This window comes from Harpia harpyja, chromosome 7 (assembly GCF_026419915.1).
Source record: "Harpia harpyja isolate bHarHar1 chromosome 7, bHarHar1 primary haplotype, whole genome shotgun sequence".
NCBI lineage: Eukaryota > Metazoa > Chordata > Aves > Accipitriformes > Accipitridae > Harpia > Harpia harpyja.
Window position 1 is genome coordinate 5,131,993 of NC_068946.1, and position 20,549 is coordinate 5,152,541.

A 20,549-nucleotide genomic window follows, 5' to 3' on the forward strand; every position below is an offset into this window, starting at 1 on the left:
TCAATGCACTCTTTTAAAATAATATATTTCTTTCATGGTTTGTGAGGGAGATGTATGGCTAATAGAGTGGACACCAGGAACAGAGAGTTTCAGGAAAATGTAAAGCCACTGTAGCTAGTAATCCAGTTTGACAGCCCGCACAAGTACACTAACACATTGGTGTAACATGCTGATGGAGCAGATGGAGAAAAAACACCAACACAGTTCTGGCTTAGAGGCATCCACCACCCATAAATGGAAAACAGTTCTCATGATCAAAATCCCCTTCCATTGCAAGGCCTAGTCATTCCTTGTGTTTTACAGGCCATAGTAAAATAATAAGTATAATATATATATTAGGTTTTTTGATTGCTTGCAACATGCTCATGAGCACAGAAGCTGACTAGGCCAGCCTTTTCCTTCCCTGTTTAAAGTGGTTGGGCAGGAGAGTTCAGAGCTTTGCAGAGTGGGAAATCACTGCTTCAAACGGCTAAGGATGCCAAGGCAGGGAGCAGAACCACCACAGATCAGGACTTGTTTGCCAGTGGATTAATATGCTTAGTAACCATTATGCAGTGTAGGGTGCATTCCAGGGCGTGAGCCTTTGTAGCACCTTGAAAGCACTTCCTGAATACTCAGGGACTTCTCTTTCTCCCCAGTGCCTCACAAAACACCTGAAGAACATGTGTCTGGGTCGCTGTGTATGCACCACCCTCACCTACTCTATCCGACAGTTCTGCAAGTGCCAGCCTGTTTATGTTTTGGTAAGTTTCTTTTTTAAAAGCAGTCCTGCATCTAAGTGGCCTTATGAATGAGGCTTTCTGACTGTGCTACTACGTCACTGCAGTTGAGGCAAGATCTCCGGAGGAAAGCGATCGGATGCAGAAGTCAGCACTCTGTCACTCAGATTTCTTCTCTTCATTGACTCTGCAGATCGTGGTATTTTTAAGGAACGTTCATTGGAAAGGTAACGGCAGTCTGACTAATGCTGGTTTTGGGTGTCTATTAAAATAATTGAATGACTATTTAAGATGTCGTCTTCCAGGCATTCAAAATCTCCTCTGACTTCACATCCTTCTCTCTTTCTTCTCATCCCCCTTTTCTGTCATGCTTTTGTCTTACAGCTTAACTCTGCGATTAACCACCACAGGTTTTAGGCACATGAATGATGAAATGACTTGAGATGACAGACCTGATGTCTCTCTTAATGCTTGTAACTTACACCGCTTCTCTTAATTCTTCTGTCTTCTCCCAGGATTTTAGAGATGGACTGGTTAGTGTCCTGGAAATTATTTAAAAGCTACCAGTTCCTGCATTTAACAGCCAGTCTGAAAGTAACTTCAGTACAATGACTGGGGTAAAGGAAGGACCTAGACTGAATTAGATCTTTTAAGGTCTCCATATAGAAAACTCGCAATTACAGCACAAAAATTAAACTAAGAGTTGTCAGTGAGGATCTGCTATGAGAATGACAAACCCTGCATGGCTGCAGGGACCTCAGCCTGCTCTCTCACCTGACAGTCTGATTTCTGATTTCTCCAACTCCAGCTGGCTTCAGTAGGTTTGGGATTTGAATTTTCTATGGAAATTACTGCCCCCAGTTTGCAAGCCAGCAGGGACAGAGCAGGGAGCTTACAGACCTTAGCCAGAGAATTTTGTCTGACTTTCTATGAAATAGGCGCTCAGGATTTATTCAGTACTAAAGGGAGTTTAACAGATGCTGAAGATGTAGGTAACATTAGACTAACTGGCCATTTTTGAGAAGTGATTCTATGGACACAGGTTTGCATGCAGCTATGAATATGTAGCATGGGTCAATCATCAGCCTACAGGAGTATACAAGAGCTGTGTTAGACACTCATGTACTAGGCAGAATACTTTGAATGTGTTTTATTTAAAATGAAACATTACTGCACAACAACCATGGCAACGACAAAAAAGCAGGTAAGGTAGCTGGAATAGGAAAAATATATACTACTTGTTAACTACCATAAATGCTAACTTACATATAAAACTACTACATCCATTTTCATGAGATGGTGAAGGGTTATTTGGAAGTGAACCAACACACAAATCAGGGTGCTAATACCAAAGAATACATTTCCCAGCAGCTCATAATCTGATATGATGATTTGAGATGAGGCTGAAAGCTTTTAAACCAGCTGGATATTAATTGCCAGGAATTGTGCATCCAAAGGCCATAGCTGCTCATTCAAACCATGACAAAACCGTTAAGTAATCCCCTTTACAGAGGCCAGTGTGCAACTCTTGCACTACCTCTTACAGGGTGTTCAAGACTCCTTGCTGAGCAGGTCTTTCCCTCTCACTTTGAAATATATTCTGCTATAAAGGGGAAAGCAAGCTAGGAATCAATTAGCCATTAAGAAATTATATTTAGTATTTAGGGGTTTTTTAGAAAGGAAACCTGAAAAAAACCAGTATGAGTAAACCAATAACAACTCATTTGTTTTCTTAATGAATGCGTAATGCTTATGTAAAGCACAAGAGTTATCAAGCAGGATTCTCTTGCCACAGAACAGGTACAGCACAGACAGTAGGATTTAAATTTCCTTCATGTTGTCTTCCTGCCTTAAAAATCGACCTCATTCTCATGGGAATCACTTTTAGCTCCTATCATCTTCCCCTCTCTTGCACAGGCAGAGTACAGTGGTGATGAGCTACTGGGAGAGGAGGGGCTGTGGGCGCTTCTGCTCTTGCCGAATGTCCCTGCATGGACCTTGCCTGCAGCAAAAAACCACTGCAGGTCTGAGCAAGCCAACACTGGGGCACAGATGACTTGAGGAAAGCAGGGACTGATTTCCTGGTCTCTGAAACTGGATGCATCTGTCCATAGTTTGGATCTCTGAGTCATGCAAGTCTGCTTTTATAATCAAAATGAAACAGGCATGTCTGGATTGATCTCAAAGATACCCATATAAAACGCAGCATCTGTATCAAGGCTGTTTCTCTGCATGGGCTAGAAAGGAAGCTTAAGGTGGCAAAGTCATACCTAGACACATAACTTCTACATGTCTTCCTGGATCTTACACTCTACGGGATATGGAGTAATTGCTCCTGTAACACTCACTGAAAACTAACTCTCACAGGCTGTAAGCAGCTCAGCAAACACACTCTGGCACACACACTTAGCGCTCTCAGCACATACCTCAAGCACAGTCAAGGAGTTGAGCAAAATCTGAAATGCACCAGATGCACTAAATGCTGTGATTAAACCTCTGTCAAAGACTTTATACTCACTAGTCTTCCCCATTAATGTGGGCCTGTGAAAACCCTTCTCTTGGTCTATTTTTTTCTTTCTTTCTTTGTGGAATAGGTGTTTGCTAGCATCAATGTGGGATGCCCTGCTCCATGGGTGAGACCCAGCTCCTCTTTTCCACCGATTTGTTTTCTTTACCTTCCAATTTACCTAACACAAGCGGAATCCCAGTTAACTGCTGGGATCTCATTACAGTCACATTTCTTTGATTCCACCACTGTATTTCTTAATGCAAATCCATGTTTGTGCTCCTTTCCCTACCTCTTACATCTATCAAGAAAGTCCTCTGACATCTTCAGAAAATCACTGCAGAAGCCTTTTCCTCTGGCCAGGCCTCTGATAAAGCATCTTTTCCAAACCAGCTCTACTCCTGCTTTGTCTTCTCATATAGCTTTCCCCAGTCCCTAACCATGGGCTCTCTTGCTCTAGGGAAAAAGAGCACAACCCTTCCCTCAGGTGTGGCCTCTTCTTCAGGATGCTGAATGAGCTCCACCTTTCTGATCCCTTATCTGTCAGCAGCTGCCCTCTGCAGTGGTGGGTGAAGGTCCTGTACTGTGGCCCTAGGGCAGGGTCTTCATCACTCTAGAGAGCTGCTTGCCATGCTTGTGGAAAGCTTGGAGAGTGGTTTCCCCTCCTCACGTGTACTTTTAGTGTCACTACATTGATCTGCCCCACTGAGCTGTGTAGGGGTTAATGAATTACTGTTTGTACAGCTCTTTGAAGATGAAAAGTGCAATGGAAGGGCTCTGTTATTGTTACCATGTATGAAGAGTTCTGTACCAAACCCAACTGTATTGTGTTTGGCCACTGGATGTCACAGCTGCTCAACACACAATGCAGCTGAAATAAGAAAGGAAAAGTGCTTACCCAGCAGTGGGCAACAGCCATGTTTCCAGAGCCATTTTTTGTTTTGTGAAGAGTGTTTGTTTGTTAAGGGGCTTGGGGTCTTCTCTTGTGTTTATGCGCTGCTAATATTGATTTTCAGAGAGACTGAGCGGCAACTGTGCTTCCTTTGCATGTTATTACGCTGGAAGATCAGGAGCAAAATGAGTATTTTTAGGGAAGGAGGTGCAGATATGTATAAAATACTAATAACACAGTGTCTGAGAAGGTGGACAGGTATTTGCACATGCTGACAAGCTGTCCTGTCACTGAATTATTCCTCCTTTATCCCACCACCATCCAGTCCACAGCATAGAGCCCTGGTATAATGGAAAAATTTCTCCCAGGCCAGCTCTCAACAGCACTCCTTCAATCCTCACACTCAGGCTACGTTCCTGTGTACCTCACACTAAATGCAGAGGGAAGATTGACCTCCCCTTTCCTAATCCTCCCTTCACACTTTGTTTTTTTCAAAGTCTCAAGTAGAGATGCAGAACATGAAGTCACTTTCAGCAAAGTCTGTAGAGCAGACCAACAAAGACATTACAAGAACTGTAATTACATTTCCTGGAAATGAAAATGAAAAGGGATTATTTGGCCATGTTCTCTTCCTTTTATAGCATCACATTGTCCTTTTCGCCACCTTGGGGAAATGGCGAGTGAAAGGCTGATGATGCTTGTGGTGCAGTGAGGTGATAACCACACCAGAAGTGATAGGAACATTAAAGAGTGAAAAGTATTTTAAGATAATCCAAGGGCTATAGCTATAACTAAGAGTAATTGGCTGAAACGAAGCAAAAGAAAATTTAGGTTGACAATGAACTGCAGGCAGCTAATGCTGAGATCTGTTAGACCGTGAAATGGAATTCGCAGAGGAAACCTCTCTGCTTTAGAATGGACAAATCCTGCTTTTAGGAACACTGGTGTAAACCTCTGCTGTCTATCTCTGACTGCCTCAAAGCCCATTTCTATCACAAAGCTTCAGTAGAATCAACAAATGTATGTGAATTTATGTTGGTAGAAGGTGAATTTAGCCAAGCACATCAAAATATTATATAAGAGGAAGGAGGCCTAAAGGGATTCTGTGAACTGGAGAAATGAATTCTAGTGCTTTTCTACCTCTGACTTCTGTGATCTCTGTATGTAGTTGAAAGCCAGGGGGCAAAAAGGAAAAAAAAAAAAAACACATGGGCAAAATTTCAAAGAAGCGAGGGCCAGTTTTGCAAGGAAGATGTAAAAACATTACAGGAATTGTTGAATAAAAGGATCTCATGTTTCAATCTGCACAGCTATTGCCAGCTTTCCTCATGGGCTTGGGCCTACCAGCACTAGCTGCTTTTTTTCTTTCATAAAACTTGTGTAGGCTGTGAATACTTTTATTCGTCGAGCATGACTTCAGCAGCGAAAGCTCTGTTTGAAGAGGTTTTAGACTCACTTACAAAAATAGCCTGATTGAAGGCAATCTGTCCATCTCGTATCAAACAGCCTGTTCCTGGTCAAATGTTTGCTGGACTTGGGAGTGATGGAGCTATTACTGCAACCCCTGATGAAATTCCCGCTGATTCAGAGGGAAAGGAGTTAACCCTTTCAAGTTCTGGGTCAAAGGAGCACTGAGGTATTGAGCCAGCTACTTCAATGCTATGTCAAGGTTTTAATGTGGCTACCAATACTCAGAATGGATCTGAAAGTCAGACTTGAGCTGAGCTTTAGGCCAGCGAGGACAGAGGGAAATAGCCTGGGAGAAGCAGGATTTAAAAGATGGCAGAGAGTCAGGAAAACCGGAGAGATAAAAGTGAAGTGCATGGAAGCCAATGATGTGGGATAAAAGGCTTATTTCCTACTGTAGTCGAGGCGGGAGGGGGGAGGCTGAAGTCTGTGTAACTGCATCTGTGTGAAAGTAGCCTGCCTTTGTGAAGAAATCATGCCAAGAATATTCATGGCTGAGATACCCAACATTAGATTTTCCTACTGGCTAAATTTGGGTGCAGAGATGAGTCCTGTTAGACCTACAATCTTCTTCACTTGTAAAACACCAGTTTACTTCAAGCACGGTCCTGCCGTGATACCTAGAGTTCCTAGGCACTATGTCCGTACTTCTCTCTAGCAATTATATTGAGGTAGCAAAACAGATGACTAACAAAGAAAAACCTCAAGACAGCCAGGTTTAATACCATATACGCTAAAAATGCTATAGCTCCAAGAACCAATAAGCAATGGTTGATGTGTGCAATACTTTATACAGGAGAAGGACTCCTTCCGTACTATTCAGCTTGTAGTTAGCAGCTTAATATTCAAATACATTTAAAGAGTTTCATTAAAATTATTGTTCTGTCATAACTCCAAAACAAATTCATACTTAGTACCCTTAGTAAGTCCTCTCCCCAGATTTCTGTGTCTTCCAGAGTAGCCACTAATTTGGGGGAAGCTAACTTGAGCTAACAGACATGTGGTTTTTGGATGTGCTGAGCACCCACAGAGCCTGCTGATGTCAAGTGAAATGTCACAATTTTAGCATGTTGCAAAAGCTCCATTAAAAATTAATTCACTGTCATCTCCAGTTTCCTGGCACCAGTACATTCTCAAATGGGCTTTATTTCAAATCCTTTGTGCAGACTGGGCTAGCTGATCGATAAAGCACAGGCAAGAGAAACAGCTTGTCCCTGAACGACATCCATTTAAACACTCTTGGCGTGCACACACAGGCAGGGTGGCAGGAGGGATGCTTTGGTGCAGAGACGACCTCCTGTTCTTGACTCTTGTTCACACCCTCGTGTGCTGCTGTGTGGAATCCTGGAGTATAAACAGGTATAAACCCCCAAAATTTCTCCCTCAGCTAATTTCAAAGCTTATTTACCCAACTGGATACACAAGGATTATGAACTGCATTGCAGGGCATGTTTGATTAGTTTAGTCCTTACACAGTTCAGTGCAACTGTCAGAATAAATGACTTCTTCAGGGGAGAGAGGGGAAAATACACATTTGGTTAATCAACTCAATATTACAGCAGTTTCCAAAGATTAAATATGCACCGCACAAAACAGCAAACCAGGAAGGGCCTTTTAATGTTAACAATTCACTTGCAAAGAGTAAGATTTTGAATAAAAACCTGCTTCTGTTCTTCAGCACAGTCTAATCCTAGAAACCTGAGTTCACGTGAAATCTGTAACCCACCTCTGGCTTTTATGGTTGAATTGCTGTTATGTACCTTATTGCTGAAAATAATAATTGCAAATATTATCGCAAGCGGCAGGGACATTGCAAACAGAAGTGCTGAGATTTCACTGATGTGAGCTTTCTTGCCAAATGTTTCATATTGCTGCCTGTCACCCCAAATCAACTGCAAAGTTGATTTGCATTTGGTGTAGGCTGTAGCTCCTCTCAGCACCAGGTGAAAATTCCATTCCTGTGGAGACTTCTGCTCCCCTTTTGTTATTAAATTGTGGGTTTATGGGTTGGGAAGCAGTGCTGGGCAGAAAGGGCTGTTGGTAGTGTGTCATTCTTGGGGGGTGGGGAGAAGGCTTTTCAAAGGGAATGACGTTTGCCTAGAAACAGGATACAAAAAGGCAGGCACAAGATCCATGGTCTGTTCCCTGGTTTGCCAAATGACTTTTTTTACTGGACCTTGGGCAATTATTTGGTTGGGACATATTTTTAAGGAAATCGAGTGTCTGAATATGTACAGAGCCAGTACTGAAGTCCACAAGAGCATTTAGACATCGACACCTGCTAGTTTTTATTTGAATTCCCATATGTTTTTTAAGAAGTCATCAGGGTTTCAGTATCTTGTACCATGCCTGTATCTTTCAACAGTCTAAAGAGTTTTTCAGAGTGCTGAATTTTCCAAAGGTTGCAACTCTCTCACATTCAAAACTAGATTTTCAGTGACTAGGGAAGGTGTTGAAAGCAACATGCTTTGAAATACTGGGCTTGTGGGTGTGGAGCACTTTTAAATCTAGCCTGAGAAGTCTGGTTTTCAAAGGAGCTAAGTCTCTACAATTTTGACTTCTAATAAGATTGTAAATACTCAGCACTTTTGAAAACCAGCCCCTTAAATGCCTTCTGCCTTGGCTCCTTCCTCTGTGTAACAAGGAAACAGCTGGCCACCTCAGGACAGTGTTTTGAGATCTGTTAGGTTTCTTTGCTTACAAAGCACTGTTTTAAGGATACTTGCAATGAAGCTTTTCTACCTGCTCATCAGGAATGAATGGACAGGAAAAGTGGGCAGAGAGCGTGCAGCAGCTGGGGTCAGACAGTGACTCCGAGGCCATCAGCTTTGTCCATTGGGGGAAACCTGTTCCATTTGCACAGGTGGCTTGGTTCAGAGAATCAATGAAGTACCTTTAGCGTTTAAAGTTGACTGTCCAAATTAAATATCTCTATGGCAATAATGTTTTGGATGGGTGAGGAGAAGGGTGGAATGGGTGCTGGAAAGGCCAGACCTGGAGTAAATTGGTATTTACACTTCCTGAGGATTTTTAAAGAAATGAACTCTCCACTTTGGTTCTGACTGCAGATACAGCGAGAGACATGTGGATCACAGCTGTCTTGTTCCAGCTGCTCCTGGTGCATCTGGGCTGCTCTCACCTAGTGCACTGGACATACAAAGGTAATGAAAAATGAGGCTGTTTGGGGATTGCTACTGCTTGCTAAAAGATGCTCCCATCCTTTTTGTGCTGCAGAAACAACACTCAGCTTGACTCTTTTTCCGTTAGTGAAAGATCTCCACAGAGCAGCTAATTTATTCTACTTTATTGATGCCTGTGTGTCTTGAAAGTGATTCTCTTCAATGTCACCCCTTTTTACGCCTTTGTGTGGTTAGGACACATTGTCAGAGTTGGCAGACCAATGAGGTTCAAACAATGGGCGAAATCTTTGCAATGTATTAGAATAAAAGCTGCCCTTTGGATGATACTGGAAGGAAAAGCTTTAAAAACTGGCTGCTTATTATTTTATTGTCATATTCCATGCAGTACAGATCACTAAGAAGTACTTATTCATGTATTTATATTTTCTGTGAAATTTTATCTGATTTTCATTTGTTTTAGGGGGTTGTTTGCAGAGCTCATTGAAGTAAATGGTAGTCCTTGTATGATCTTCACTGGGCTGGGAATCAAGCTAAAATAAAGGATATTGTTGACTAGATGCAACATCGCAATTAGGACACTAAGCTGTTTGCAGAAGGTCTCTCTGGATTTTCTTTTGGCCAGGCTGCCTGCATCTCCTAAGCCTCCCATATTTAATCAATGTCAGGAAACAAATACTTGCAAATTGACATTACTTAAATGAAATAAAAAGAAAAGAATTAGCAAATAGTAACAAATCCTTAGGTGTGGCTGTAATTATAATAATTTGAAAATTAGGAAGATGTTGAAGTAGTTTTGAACTATTTTCTTTTTACAACAATCACCTCTCCTTCCAAACCATCTCTGCAGGATTTGAAGTCAGTGAGTTTAACAATCACATGATGATTACTCCTTAGCTCTAGCTCTGTTTGTCTCAGACAGACATGACTCTGACATTGATCAATATACTGCAGTTCTGGGGTGAAGGAGAAAAGGTTTCCTTACTGATTGTCAGTCACAGCCATGACAGAGATGGCATCAAAATTCCTACCTATCCTTAAAGTCCTAAATATAGCACTATGGAGAGGGAAAATAGCCTTGAAAGGTTCAAGCATTTGTTAAGAGTTTCAGCAGCACCCAGACCTCTGCAGGAAAGATTCAAATTAGGACTAAGAGGCTTAAAGCCATTGGAAAAAGGCTAACGTCCAGCATGCCAGGTCTCTTACACATTTGCTTCCTCCATAGGTGACCACACGAGATTTTTAGTACTAAATACTTGCAGAAATGATGAGCATGTGCAGGTGAAGCTAGGGCCTTTAGTTCTTAGTCCCATGTCAAAGGTTTGTGTCTGAGCTAGTGACACTGAGCAGGAAAAGGAGCTGGTATTAACACTTAGCGTGACCTTTAGGGTCTATTAGGCCTGGGGGCTGGAAGGGCATCAAAAGCTCAGAGCAATCAACCAAATCCAGAAATTGGGATGCCCAGGTCCTATTCCACACAAGGATGTGTCTCACAAAAGCAATGAATCACTTTCTTATTATTTGTTGTGTGTAAAAAGGGGGCACCAGGAAGAGGCATAGCACTGTGCTGAGGAAAGGGGTGGGTTTTGTTAATAAAAACACACCCAGGACATCAAAGCCACACCAGACCACTCCTATCCCAGAAAACATATAATAAAAGGTTCCATTTATTTAAACCATTTCATTCCTATTCTTCTTTTGTTAGTTCTCTCCCTAGTTAAAAATAGGATCAGGAACTGGCAGCAAATTTGCTAAGCAGAGACTTCCCACCTATTGCCCTGGTCCTATTCACTCTCACATCAGTTGAGAACCTGATTCCACAACTTTGGCAGTTGAGACACATTTAAATCCCCATTTCTATATGAACACTGCTTCTCTTTTGGTGGAGGTTCAATCTCCAGTGATCAGTGAGCTATTACTGCAACGCAGGTTTCTTATTTTGCAGCACAGTTGTCCTGCAGACAGAATAACATATATTTTCACTCTAGGGAAGGCAGAGAACCTTTTATTGCTGCAAGTCCTAGTGTTATAATAACTAGATTGACATGCCCTGTTGGCAAATGAGGAGAGTTTTCTGACTCCTGAGCTAACAGCAGTTCTCACCATGTCCTAATAACCTGGTTTGTTTCTCCTCCACACAGAAGGAGAGCTGGATGAAGAGCATTGGGGAAAGCACTTTGCAGACTGTGCTGGCAAACACCAATCTCCAATTGACATCCAGAGGAAAAAAGTGAGGTACAACCCCCAGTTGCTGCAGCTGGAGCTGAGTGGTTATGATGGGCCTTTGCAGGGGGATTTCACAATGACCAACAACGGTCACTCTGGTAAGACTGGGGGGATCCTTCTCATAACCTACCTAAGAGGAGGAGCTGGTCAAGAAGTCATTGCTGACAAAGCAGCAGCCTGAAACAGAAATCAAGGAATAGAGCTCAAGGAGTTTATTTGGTCCTGCAACAGCTCGAGCTGTCAGTCATCTTTTTGTCAGCAAGAGAAGCTCTAAGGCACAAGGAAGCAAGTGCTGCCTCTCCGCTCCAGCTGCATTTTGCCCCGAGCCATGGCTTCGTACATGCATGGATCCCTGCACATGCAGCACCCAGGGCCCTCCCATGTACTGCTTCCATGACAGTCGGTGATGCTGGCAGCCAAGAGTGCAGGGAACAGGCCAGCAGCAGCAAAGCAAAGGCCTTACATTTTTGAAATGCAGATGTCTTTAATAGTAGGGCTGTCCTGAAAACCCAACCCTTTTTATCCACACCTCTCTGTTAGCGTCCTGTACTGCTGAGTTCAGCTTTCTGTGCATCATACCGGGTTGAGTACTGCAGTGCATTCGGTGGGAGAAAGAACATACCTTCCTGCTGAGACAACTGATGGAAGAGATACCTGAACCTGACAGCTTTCTGCTTTTAAGCTATGAAGCAGGCTGTAGTGCATCCTCTGGAGGCTTCCATCAGGCAGTGTAGCATGCATTTATTACATTGTGTTTGGGATATAAAGGAGACTTTATGAGTTCAGGTATGTATTTTCCCAGCACGTGCAGGATATGGGAACAGCTCCTGTGTGTTCATCTCAACACTCTGCCATAGCTAGAACATGATCACAAATCTTTTGTGGCCAGCAAGTCACACTAGGTTGAAATGCGATGGAATGAGCAAACTTTGCTGTAGCAGTAGGTGTTTTTTTCTTCCTTGGCTGAGCAGATGTCCTGGGAGTATGTCAAGCTCATGACAGTGCAGAAACAGATTATTCATTTTAGCTGATTGAAGTGCTATCCGCAGACAAAGCCCTTTTTTTTTTTTTTTTTTTTTTTTTTTAAACTCACCTTACTTTGCTATCTCACCTCATTCTGCTCTCCTAGTTTTGGTGTTTTCCCCAATCACACATGAAAGCTTTCCAGAAACAGATATATAAACCAGAGAAACAAAAGGCAGTTATATTTCTGCAAGATATTTTCTCTGTTAGACATTAAAAAGGGATGAAAGGCAGCTAGAACATTATAGATTGACCCTTTCTTTCAGTGAACTACAAGACTGCAGCACAATAGTAAGGAGTAGTATTTGGGGCATACTGACTCCTCTCTGCATTCAGAAAATGCATCTTTTTTCCCGTGTGCAATAATAAAAACTAGAAGTGATAGGAATAGAGAACCATAGTTCGGTAGCAAGTTTGCATCCAAGGTTTGGTTAGATATAGTTCATACAATGTACAACACTGAGGAGAATCTCTCCCTTATAGTCAGAGGACTGGTATTTCAGGTCTCAGGAAGGCAAGCTGAAGCACAGCATGGGTTAAAAGCCTTGCTTTGGGCCACACAGTCTCAGGGCAAGGCTTATCATTTAGGAGGTCCTGGATTCCCCTGCTGCAGTCTGTAATTCATTGTCTAAATAATTAATCAGCTGGTACTGTTGGGATAATGCTTTTGGACTACAGATGAGCAATGAGACAATTTTCTAATAGCTGCAGTGGAGAGGGAATGAGTATTTTGGGGAAGGTGTTTGGAACATAAAGCTGGTAGCTCTTTAATCCTGCACAACAGTCCTTTCTTCCTCTCTGTAACAGAACGCAAGAGAGAAATACGGTGTGAGAGCAAGGAAATGAAGTGATGAGAGACATACTGCCTTCAGAGAAAGACTGTTGTGATTTTATTTCTGAAAATCATAACTCCTGTTTGCTGCCCACACAAGCTCAACATTCAGTTAGAAGCTCTCATGTCAACGTTGCTACTCTGCCTACAAATTACTTTCTGCAGGTTTAGCTTTCAGATCTGACCACACGTGTGTATTTTCCTATTCTTTTGTTAACATCAAAACAATGATTTTCTGATGCAGGGCATTTTAGTAAAGAACAAAGGCAAATGACTGTCCTTATTCACAGCTCCTGTGAAGTCAGGCTAGGTTTTCCTACTGGCTTCAGTGAGATGGGACAGGGTAGCAATATCTGTCAAGGAAAATATTCCACTGGGCCAAAATAGAAAGCATTCAGCTGATCTGAAAGGGACAGGAGACGGATTTATCAACAGGACTCTCCTTACAGGCTCTCAGGATCTGAAAACCAAGTGTCTCACCTAAGAAACCAGCTACACTTTCTCTCTAGTTGTATAATTACCAGGCTAAATCCCACCTGAGAAAGCCTATTTGCAGTAGTGCAGAATGTCTGTGTGCAAACACACTCACACAGATAACCTTAAGTTAATGAAGCCTTTTGTATTTGGCATTTGGACTTCGTTTTGGTCTTTTTTTATTTTTTAACCAGGATTGGTCCTCTAGCAGGTAGCAAGGACATGCACAGCTCTGGATGATTAAAATGTCATCCATGCAGGATGTGCATGCTTCCTCCAGTAGCAGATTCGTTTTAGAACTGGGACCTCAAATGTGGCCTTCATTAAACTCAGCCACCTCAGAGGCCACAGATGGGAAAATAGGCTTGCTGCGTGTGCTGTAAGCGGTAAGGCAGCAATGGACAAGAGTTCAAATTGCAGAGCAGAAATGCTAGAGAAAGGCACAGTTACGGTCAGATTCACACTGCATAATCCCAGCCAATTTTGCACTGCCTGGCAAAACTAGAACTAAGCAGGAGTAAGGCACTTCCAGCTCAGAGCAGTCACGCTTTCCACACACACTTTACGCTGGTGAAAAGTAGAAGCAAACTGGGCTGTTACCTACCTTCATGCTTTCAGCAAAGTATTTGCATAAAATATCTTACAGAAGACTTAAGCTTCCCATAAACTCAGAACATAATTCTCCGGCTGTGTTTGCAGAAAGCAGAAACCACAGTGAGGTACTTGAGGTAAATAACCCTCATTATGAAAGGCAGTCAGCAGGGATCTTATGTAAAAAGGTAGATAGTTTTTTTTTCCCCCACTCTAGACGCTCTGGGACGTTACAAGGAAACATGTTTTCATCTTGTCTGTCTGTAAACAGCTTACAAACAAAAGAAACTTCTCATAAACCCAAACTGTGACCAATGAATCATATACTGTGATACTTTTCGCAAGGATAGTTGCTATTTTTTATAACATGCTCTGGGTTTTCATTAGGATGAGCCAGTTCTCTATTTTCACTCCTAGATTCAGTGTATTTATTAACATAATACGTGATTTGTGGCAGTACATTAGCAGAAATGTTTCATAGTCTTTTTGTGAATACTCCTTGGCAAGGAGAAGCAAAGCGATTTGTCTCTACAAATCCTTCAAGCATTAACACAGCTTTTTCAAACTTACAGAGCTCTGGCCCAGTATGCCTGTTCCTAGAAGACGCAGGGTCCAGAACACCGGAAATTATGATGACAGGTTAGATGAGGCCAGTCAATTTGTTGATTTCTATCCCCCTTTTCTTCCTCAGAAATAAAGTAGTTAACAAATCTGTGCACAGCCTCGCAAGATGTGACGTACTGTGCAAGAGATTAGCCTTAAAGCACACTTATTACTGCCTAAGGAAAAACCCAGAGCTGCTCAGATGGAAAAGTTGTCTGCAGACACAGCTAGTGCCCAGTCATCTTTGTGCCCAGTATGGTCTTTGTGGTGCAGAAGCCTGAGGTCAGGAAGGATTTTAAGCACACCTAGCTTTAAGCTTCAGTGCTTTTCCTTGCATACTGGAGTTAGTTCCCTGAACATGACTGTGCCAGCTTATTTCAGAGAGGGTGTTATTGGCAGACAGCGCTAGGCACTGTAAGCGTAGCTACAGGAACAGGCATGGCTGCACCCACTGCTGTCTCCAATCCTGTTTTTCAGTTCAGATCGATTTGCCACCCACCATGCACATCTCCGGAGGGCTCCCAGGCTTCTACACAGCTGTACAGATGCATCTGCACTGGGGTGGCCTGGACCTGGAGACCAGCGGCTCTGAACACACCATAGACGGGATGAGATACTTTGCAGAGGTACTTGTGAATGGAGCGGTGTGGAGGGAGGGTGCGTTGCAAGTATGGCAATTGGAAAATGGGAGGCTGCAGCACACAAAGCCTGCAGGAAGCAAGGCAGAGGCAAGTGGGAGAAACAGGGCTCCCGTAAGTGCAGGTGGTTGGTGCAATGCAAGGGCTGAGCCTGATGGTGCTGGCACAAAAGACTAAGAAAAGCCATTGCAATAGCACCAATATCTTTCAAAGAAGGGGTTGTTCTTCCACATTCATCACAAACCTATTAAACTAAAGGTCTATTTGGCTGTGCTGTGAGGCACAAGCAGCAGGAGGTGGGATGGTGACTCTCCCTTCAGTCTGTATTTGGTCCTTTAAAGCACCAAGGAAGCCATTTATTACTTCTTCCTAAATGACCCTTTCTCTCTTCTGACAGCTGCACATTGTCCATTACAACTCAGCTGACTACTCAAGCTTTGAAGAAGCCAAAGACAAACCAAATGGATTGGCTGTGCTTGCCTTCTTGTATGTGGTAGGTTTGACGCCCAGGTTGCTGAGCAAAGCCAGTCTGTGATCACTGTTTATACTACAATCGCAGTCTGAGCAGGTCCAGTCACAAGCAGCCTGTACTAGGTTTGCACATTTATCCTAAGAGATGATGTCTGCCACCAGTTTGAGGAAGCTATGCCATAGCAGGACTGTTCTTCCCTTATGTCATCTGGGGTTCACACAATACCAGCCAATAAAACTTGGGAGCCCCAGAAAAATTTGTCCCATAAGAAGTACAGAGGGATTATCAGGTGTGGCAGCTGGGTTTTCCCTGCTGTACCTCAAGGCTTTGCTCTGATTTGCAAATGGGAACACTTGATTTTGTGTGCATTTAGAAGTGGTGAAAAAGGATCCTTACAGTTCACTATTCTGAGATCTATGTGTACATACCTTATCATGCCTAGGATTGTCCAGCCTACCAAGAGATCTGCGATAGTATTTGTTCTCTTTATGTCCCAGTTCATCAATTAGTCCCCCAAGCTGATTAGTAGTATAGAAGGACAGGCAGGTCACTAACCTTTTGTTCAAGTTTCTATGCTGTATTTAGGATGGGCACTTTGAGAATACCTACTACAGTGAATTCATTTCCAAACTGGCAAAAATCAGGTTTGCAGGTAAGACCTGGTAATGACTTTCTACATACTTGATATTCTCAAAGCCTGTACATATGTACTGGGTCTGGGGACAGACATTTTGCTGCTGCTTTGCTTGCAATTATGCAGCCAAGCATCCTCAGCCATGCACACCTTCACACCATCCCTGCCCACGTATCTCAAACAGCAGCCCACACAGCAGGGTGGTGTGGAAGATGCTCAAGGCAGCAATAAACATACTCCTGGTAGGTCTATGCAACACACTGCAGCACCATCTGATAACTTCCTACAATCCTGCAGTCTGTACACCCAGACAGCAGGTGCTCTGCTGCACTAATACACTCCGCTTCCCGCGAGGACTAACAGCTAGTGGCAAAGCACCAAGGTGCAGTTGCCCACCACCTCCAGGACCCCAGTTATCTCTGAATGACAAACCGTAGATCCACCGAAAAACCATTCGTTTCCCTCCATCTTCATCCAGTTCTGCCAAAGGTCTAATATACCAGTGCTCTGGGCAAAGTGATTTGCCAATCCCAGCTTTAACACCACTCTCACCTTTCTCTTTGCTCCCCATTAATTGTTAATATTGCCTCTCTGTTTCCTTTTGAGGTCAATCAACAAAGCTCATTTCTCTGGATGTCCAAGCCATGCTGCCAGAAAACCTCTCGCACTTCTACAGGTACCAGGGCTCACTAACAACCCCACCTTGCTTCGAGAGTGTGATCTGGACCATCTTCCATTCTCCGATTGTCCTATCACACACGCAGGTGAGTGATAACTGTTCACCAGACAGAGCAACTTCTCTTTCCTCCACGCTTCAACTTTCTACACAAGTTTCCTTTTCTGTCCTCCAGTGATTTTGAGAACAGCCTGACAGAGGAGCTAATAGGGCATTTCTCATATAGGACTTTTGGGACAGACTCCTGAGCAACTGGAATTACAGGTGGCTGTAATGACACCGTGACGCTCTATCACAGCAAGGGTTAGTTTCTGTATAGCGGCAGTTTACCTGAGGTCTGGTGAGCGATAATAAAGCTCTCTGCTCAGTTAAGCTCAACCATACTGAGGCACTATGAAAAGGAAGAGACCAGTCAGAATCAACAAGGCAAAAATTACTGCAAGAGAGTCCAAAACCAGCCCCCCCAAAACATAAAAGAGCCATTCATAACTTTAAAATAATTACAGAATAATTGGCACATTTTTAAAAGAGTATTTCAGGTTTTTTCTTGTCTACACTTACATTGTGCAGCTAGATTGGATCATTTCAGTAGTGGCCTGCTGTGAGTTTTGGCTGTGTGACAGGAGAGGGTTATCCAGGCTCCAGCAGAAGCATTACAGAGGTCTTTGTTGAGTGCACAGGAGCACTGGGCAGTAACCCCACTTGTCTCAGCAGTTGAATACCATCACATGGCAGGATCCCCTTCTCTTCTCTCTCTCTGCCTTGTCAGGACAAAGGCTTTAGCAGGAGAAAAAAAGTAAACACAACTAAAATAAGCTTACTGTTAAGTCTTACAGAGTGGTTCATCTTTCTTAATGAAAAAGAAGCATCAGAAACATTTTCTTCTAGAACAACAACATCATAAAGCGGAGACTACAGTAGTGGAGGATCACAGTGGGTTCTCATTTGAAAGAGAAATACTCTTTTTGGCAGGGGGAAGGCTAGTAGGCACTTGTGAGAAAACAGTATGCTACAGAATAGCAGCAAAATCTCCATCCATGCATACCATCAGGCAGGTGTTAAAAACTTCCTTCAGGCAAAATATCTTTATCATGAATTAGCTGATAAAAGCCCTCATGTTCTGTTCCTTTCCCCTGCTAATACTCAGCAAGACACCCTTTGGGTTCCTCTATAACATATCGCTGGGTTTAATCCTGAGCTGCAGAATCTGCACTGCACTTCTAGGCAAAACTGTTGTTCCCATTGCCCTCTGTAACAAGCCTGTGTTGCTCACAGATCAGCCTCCTAGAGAACACCTTGCTGGACTGGCACAACAGGACACTGCGCAACGACTACCGGCATGCTCAGCCCCTCAACGGGCGGGTGGTGGAGTCCTCCTTCAGAGTCAAACTCACCCAAGGTAAAGAGAGTCAGCAGGCAGGACTCAGGCTTTCCCTGGGGAGGGTCAGGAAACCTATGTGGAAGGAGTTAAGTTGCAAATCACTTACGCTAAGCATGTTGGAGATCACGTTTCCCAGGAGTAGCAGTGTAGCAGTGTCCCTGCACAGCAGGTGGAGATGGCCCACATGCCTCTTTGCCCCCTGCCAATACATCTTGCTTCTAATGGTGCAGTGGTGGTTGCAGGTTGTGCCAGCACTTTGTTTTGACTGCAATGGTGTCACCCAGATCTCCCAAGATAAGTGGTACTACATGGCACTACACAAGAATACTAGGTTCAGGTGTGTCTGCATCCATATGGGTGAGGTACACTAACCATTGTAGAAACAGTTCTGGCATGGCTGATTAGCCAGGCACCATATGGAGGTGAGACGCTGCATTTTAAAACAAAGGTTTTCCCCAAACCTTCTACAAACTAGAAAGGAGAAAAAACATCTACCATGTGCAGGTCCTGGCCTTCTGTAAATTCAGCTGTCTGATTACTCTAGAACAATGCCATGCAGAAGAATTCAACCTCAGACTGGAACAAATCCAGATGCAGCTCCAAGACATGAAGAGAGAGTTGCTGAATGGAGTGAGCCACATAGGTAAGAAACGCACATCTGTGGCCTAAATCATTAAGGGGTTTGGTACTGATATGTGCAGGTAGAATTTTGTCCCATACCGAGGCCTGCTGATGGAAATTCTTCAGCTACAGCATCATTAAAGCTTGCCCTAATCTAGATACTCCCACAGCAACTGCAGCTTTCTCCTGCAACATATAAGCACATTATTACAAACAGTGAGGAATTTAAGCTCACAGTTCCCCTAGGATAAACAATCATCTCTACTCTACACAAGATGAAAAAAGAAGAAGGGAAAAAAGTTATTTTCCCAAACAGCTGGGTGAGGGGGCTAAACTTTTCATCATTTCAAGCCTCTTCCCTGTTGGTACAACACACACCAGTAACTGCGGCTCAAGACAGCTAAGACTGCCCCAGTCCTGCCAGTTCCTATGGGTATATCCTTCAGGTTTTGGGCTGATTCATAAGCACAGCAGGAAATGTAACAGCTGGCTTTTTTGTTATTTCAGGTATTAAATCCAGCACATTTCCAGCTTTCTACTTCCCTGTGGAAAACATTGAGAGTTTTGTGAACGTTCATCCCCTCCATGATATGTCTCTCCAAGCCTTCACCTTATGTTTCTGGACAAAAGCCCAGCATGCTGGCAGTCAGACTGTTCTTTCCTACTCCACACAGGAGAGGGATAACGAGATAGTGATAACCGTGGGCACAGATGTGGGATTGTGGATAGGAGGCCATTTCATCAGCTTCCCCCTGTACCACAAGGAACAAGATTGGCTGCACTACTGCATGGCATGGGCCTCCGAGTCTGGAATGGCAAATTTATGGCTCAATGGAGCAGCTGGTAAAGCAAAGAGTATCCAGAAGGGGTATGTGAGCCAGGCTGGAGGAACGCTTGTCCTTGGGAAAAACAGAGACACTCTTCTTGGGACGTTCTCCAATGGTTTTGCAGGCTGGATGACTCACGTGAACCTGTGGAGCCAAGTTCTCAGTCCTGCAGATGTTCGGGCACTCGCACTGTGCAAACCAGGGCAACTGAAGGGAGATATCATAGCATGGGGAGAAACCTCCATGACCCTCTTGGGTGGGGTGGTTCTGGAATCTGACACCAGCTGTCAGTGACCCCAACTTTTTTTTTTTCTTTTTTTTTTTTTTTTCTTTTCTAAGGCAGAAAAATCCAAACTGCTTGCTGGGGGAACTGAGAAAAACTTAGATTATTTGCTTGTTTCTCCTCCTGCTTTGTATAGGCTCACTATGCACCTGCTAGTATTCCACATCCTTTTAACAAGAGAACAAACCTCCATCGGTGGGATAGAGGCAAAGAACAGAGCAGAACTTGGCGCAGTCCACTACCTTGCACTGTCACATCCCTCCCAGGAGTTTGATTTAGGTCCCCATACACAGATTTTCCTATGTGCCAAAGAGCTGCCCTCTTTGCTCAAAGGAGCCACTTTCTCAAATAAAATTTCTCTCACATCCTTCACCCAGTCTCAGTTTCTCACCATCTTCCCTGCATGCGTCCTTCCTTCCTATTTCTCACCGTCAAATCACCACCCCTTCCCCAGCAGACATATCACATAGGAAAGGGCACATAAAGCCCTTGCAGGACAGAGTGAGGCTCCTATGCAATCACTGTGCTTTGATCAGTGGCATGCCTT

The 20,549-nt window shown here is 43.5% G+C and overlaps 1 protein-coding gene across 2 annotated transcripts; it reads left to right on the forward strand.

Moving 5' to 3' along the window:
* The first annotated feature begins 625 nt into the window (after nt 1-625).
* On the forward strand, nt 626-20,374 carry CA6 (carbonic anhydrase 6). Of its 2 annotated transcripts, none has more exons than XM_052791106.1 (10): nt 626-743; nt 8,653-8,745; nt 10,863-11,045; nt 14,948-15,096; nt 15,506-15,601; nt 16,166-16,232; nt 16,821-16,978; nt 18,166-18,289; nt 18,816-18,914; nt 19,400-20,374. In XM_052791106.1, exons 1-10 carry the CDS (start codon nt 683-685, stop codon nt 20,011-20,013), a joined length of 1,644 nt encoding a protein of 547 aa, XP_052647066.1. In that variant the 5' UTR covers nt 626-682; the 3' UTR covers nt 20,014-20,374. The 2 variants fall into 2 exon arrangements, with proteins under 2 accessions (XP_052647066.1, XP_052647065.1); XM_052791105.1 differs by lacking the exon at nt 626-743 and adding an exon at nt 759-946.
* The last annotated feature ends 175 nt before the right edge of the window (nt 20,375-20,549 follow it).

What these genes read in the sequence shown, in the direction of transcription:
- CA6 (XM_052791105.1), top strand. Translation starts at nt 859, where the DNA reads ATGCAGAAGTCAGCACTCTGTCACTCAGATTTCTTCTCTTCATTGACT. An exon ending in GACCAACAACGGTCACTCTG is followed by an intron (nt 11,046 to 14,947) that starts GTAAGACTGGGG and finishes CCTGTTTTTCAG; the next exon opens with TTCAGATCGATTTGCCACCC. An exon ending in CAGAGTCAAACTCACCCAAG is followed by an intron (nt 18,290 to 18,815) that starts GTAAAGAGAGTC and finishes TGATTACTCTAG; the next exon opens with AACAATGCCATGCAGAAGAA.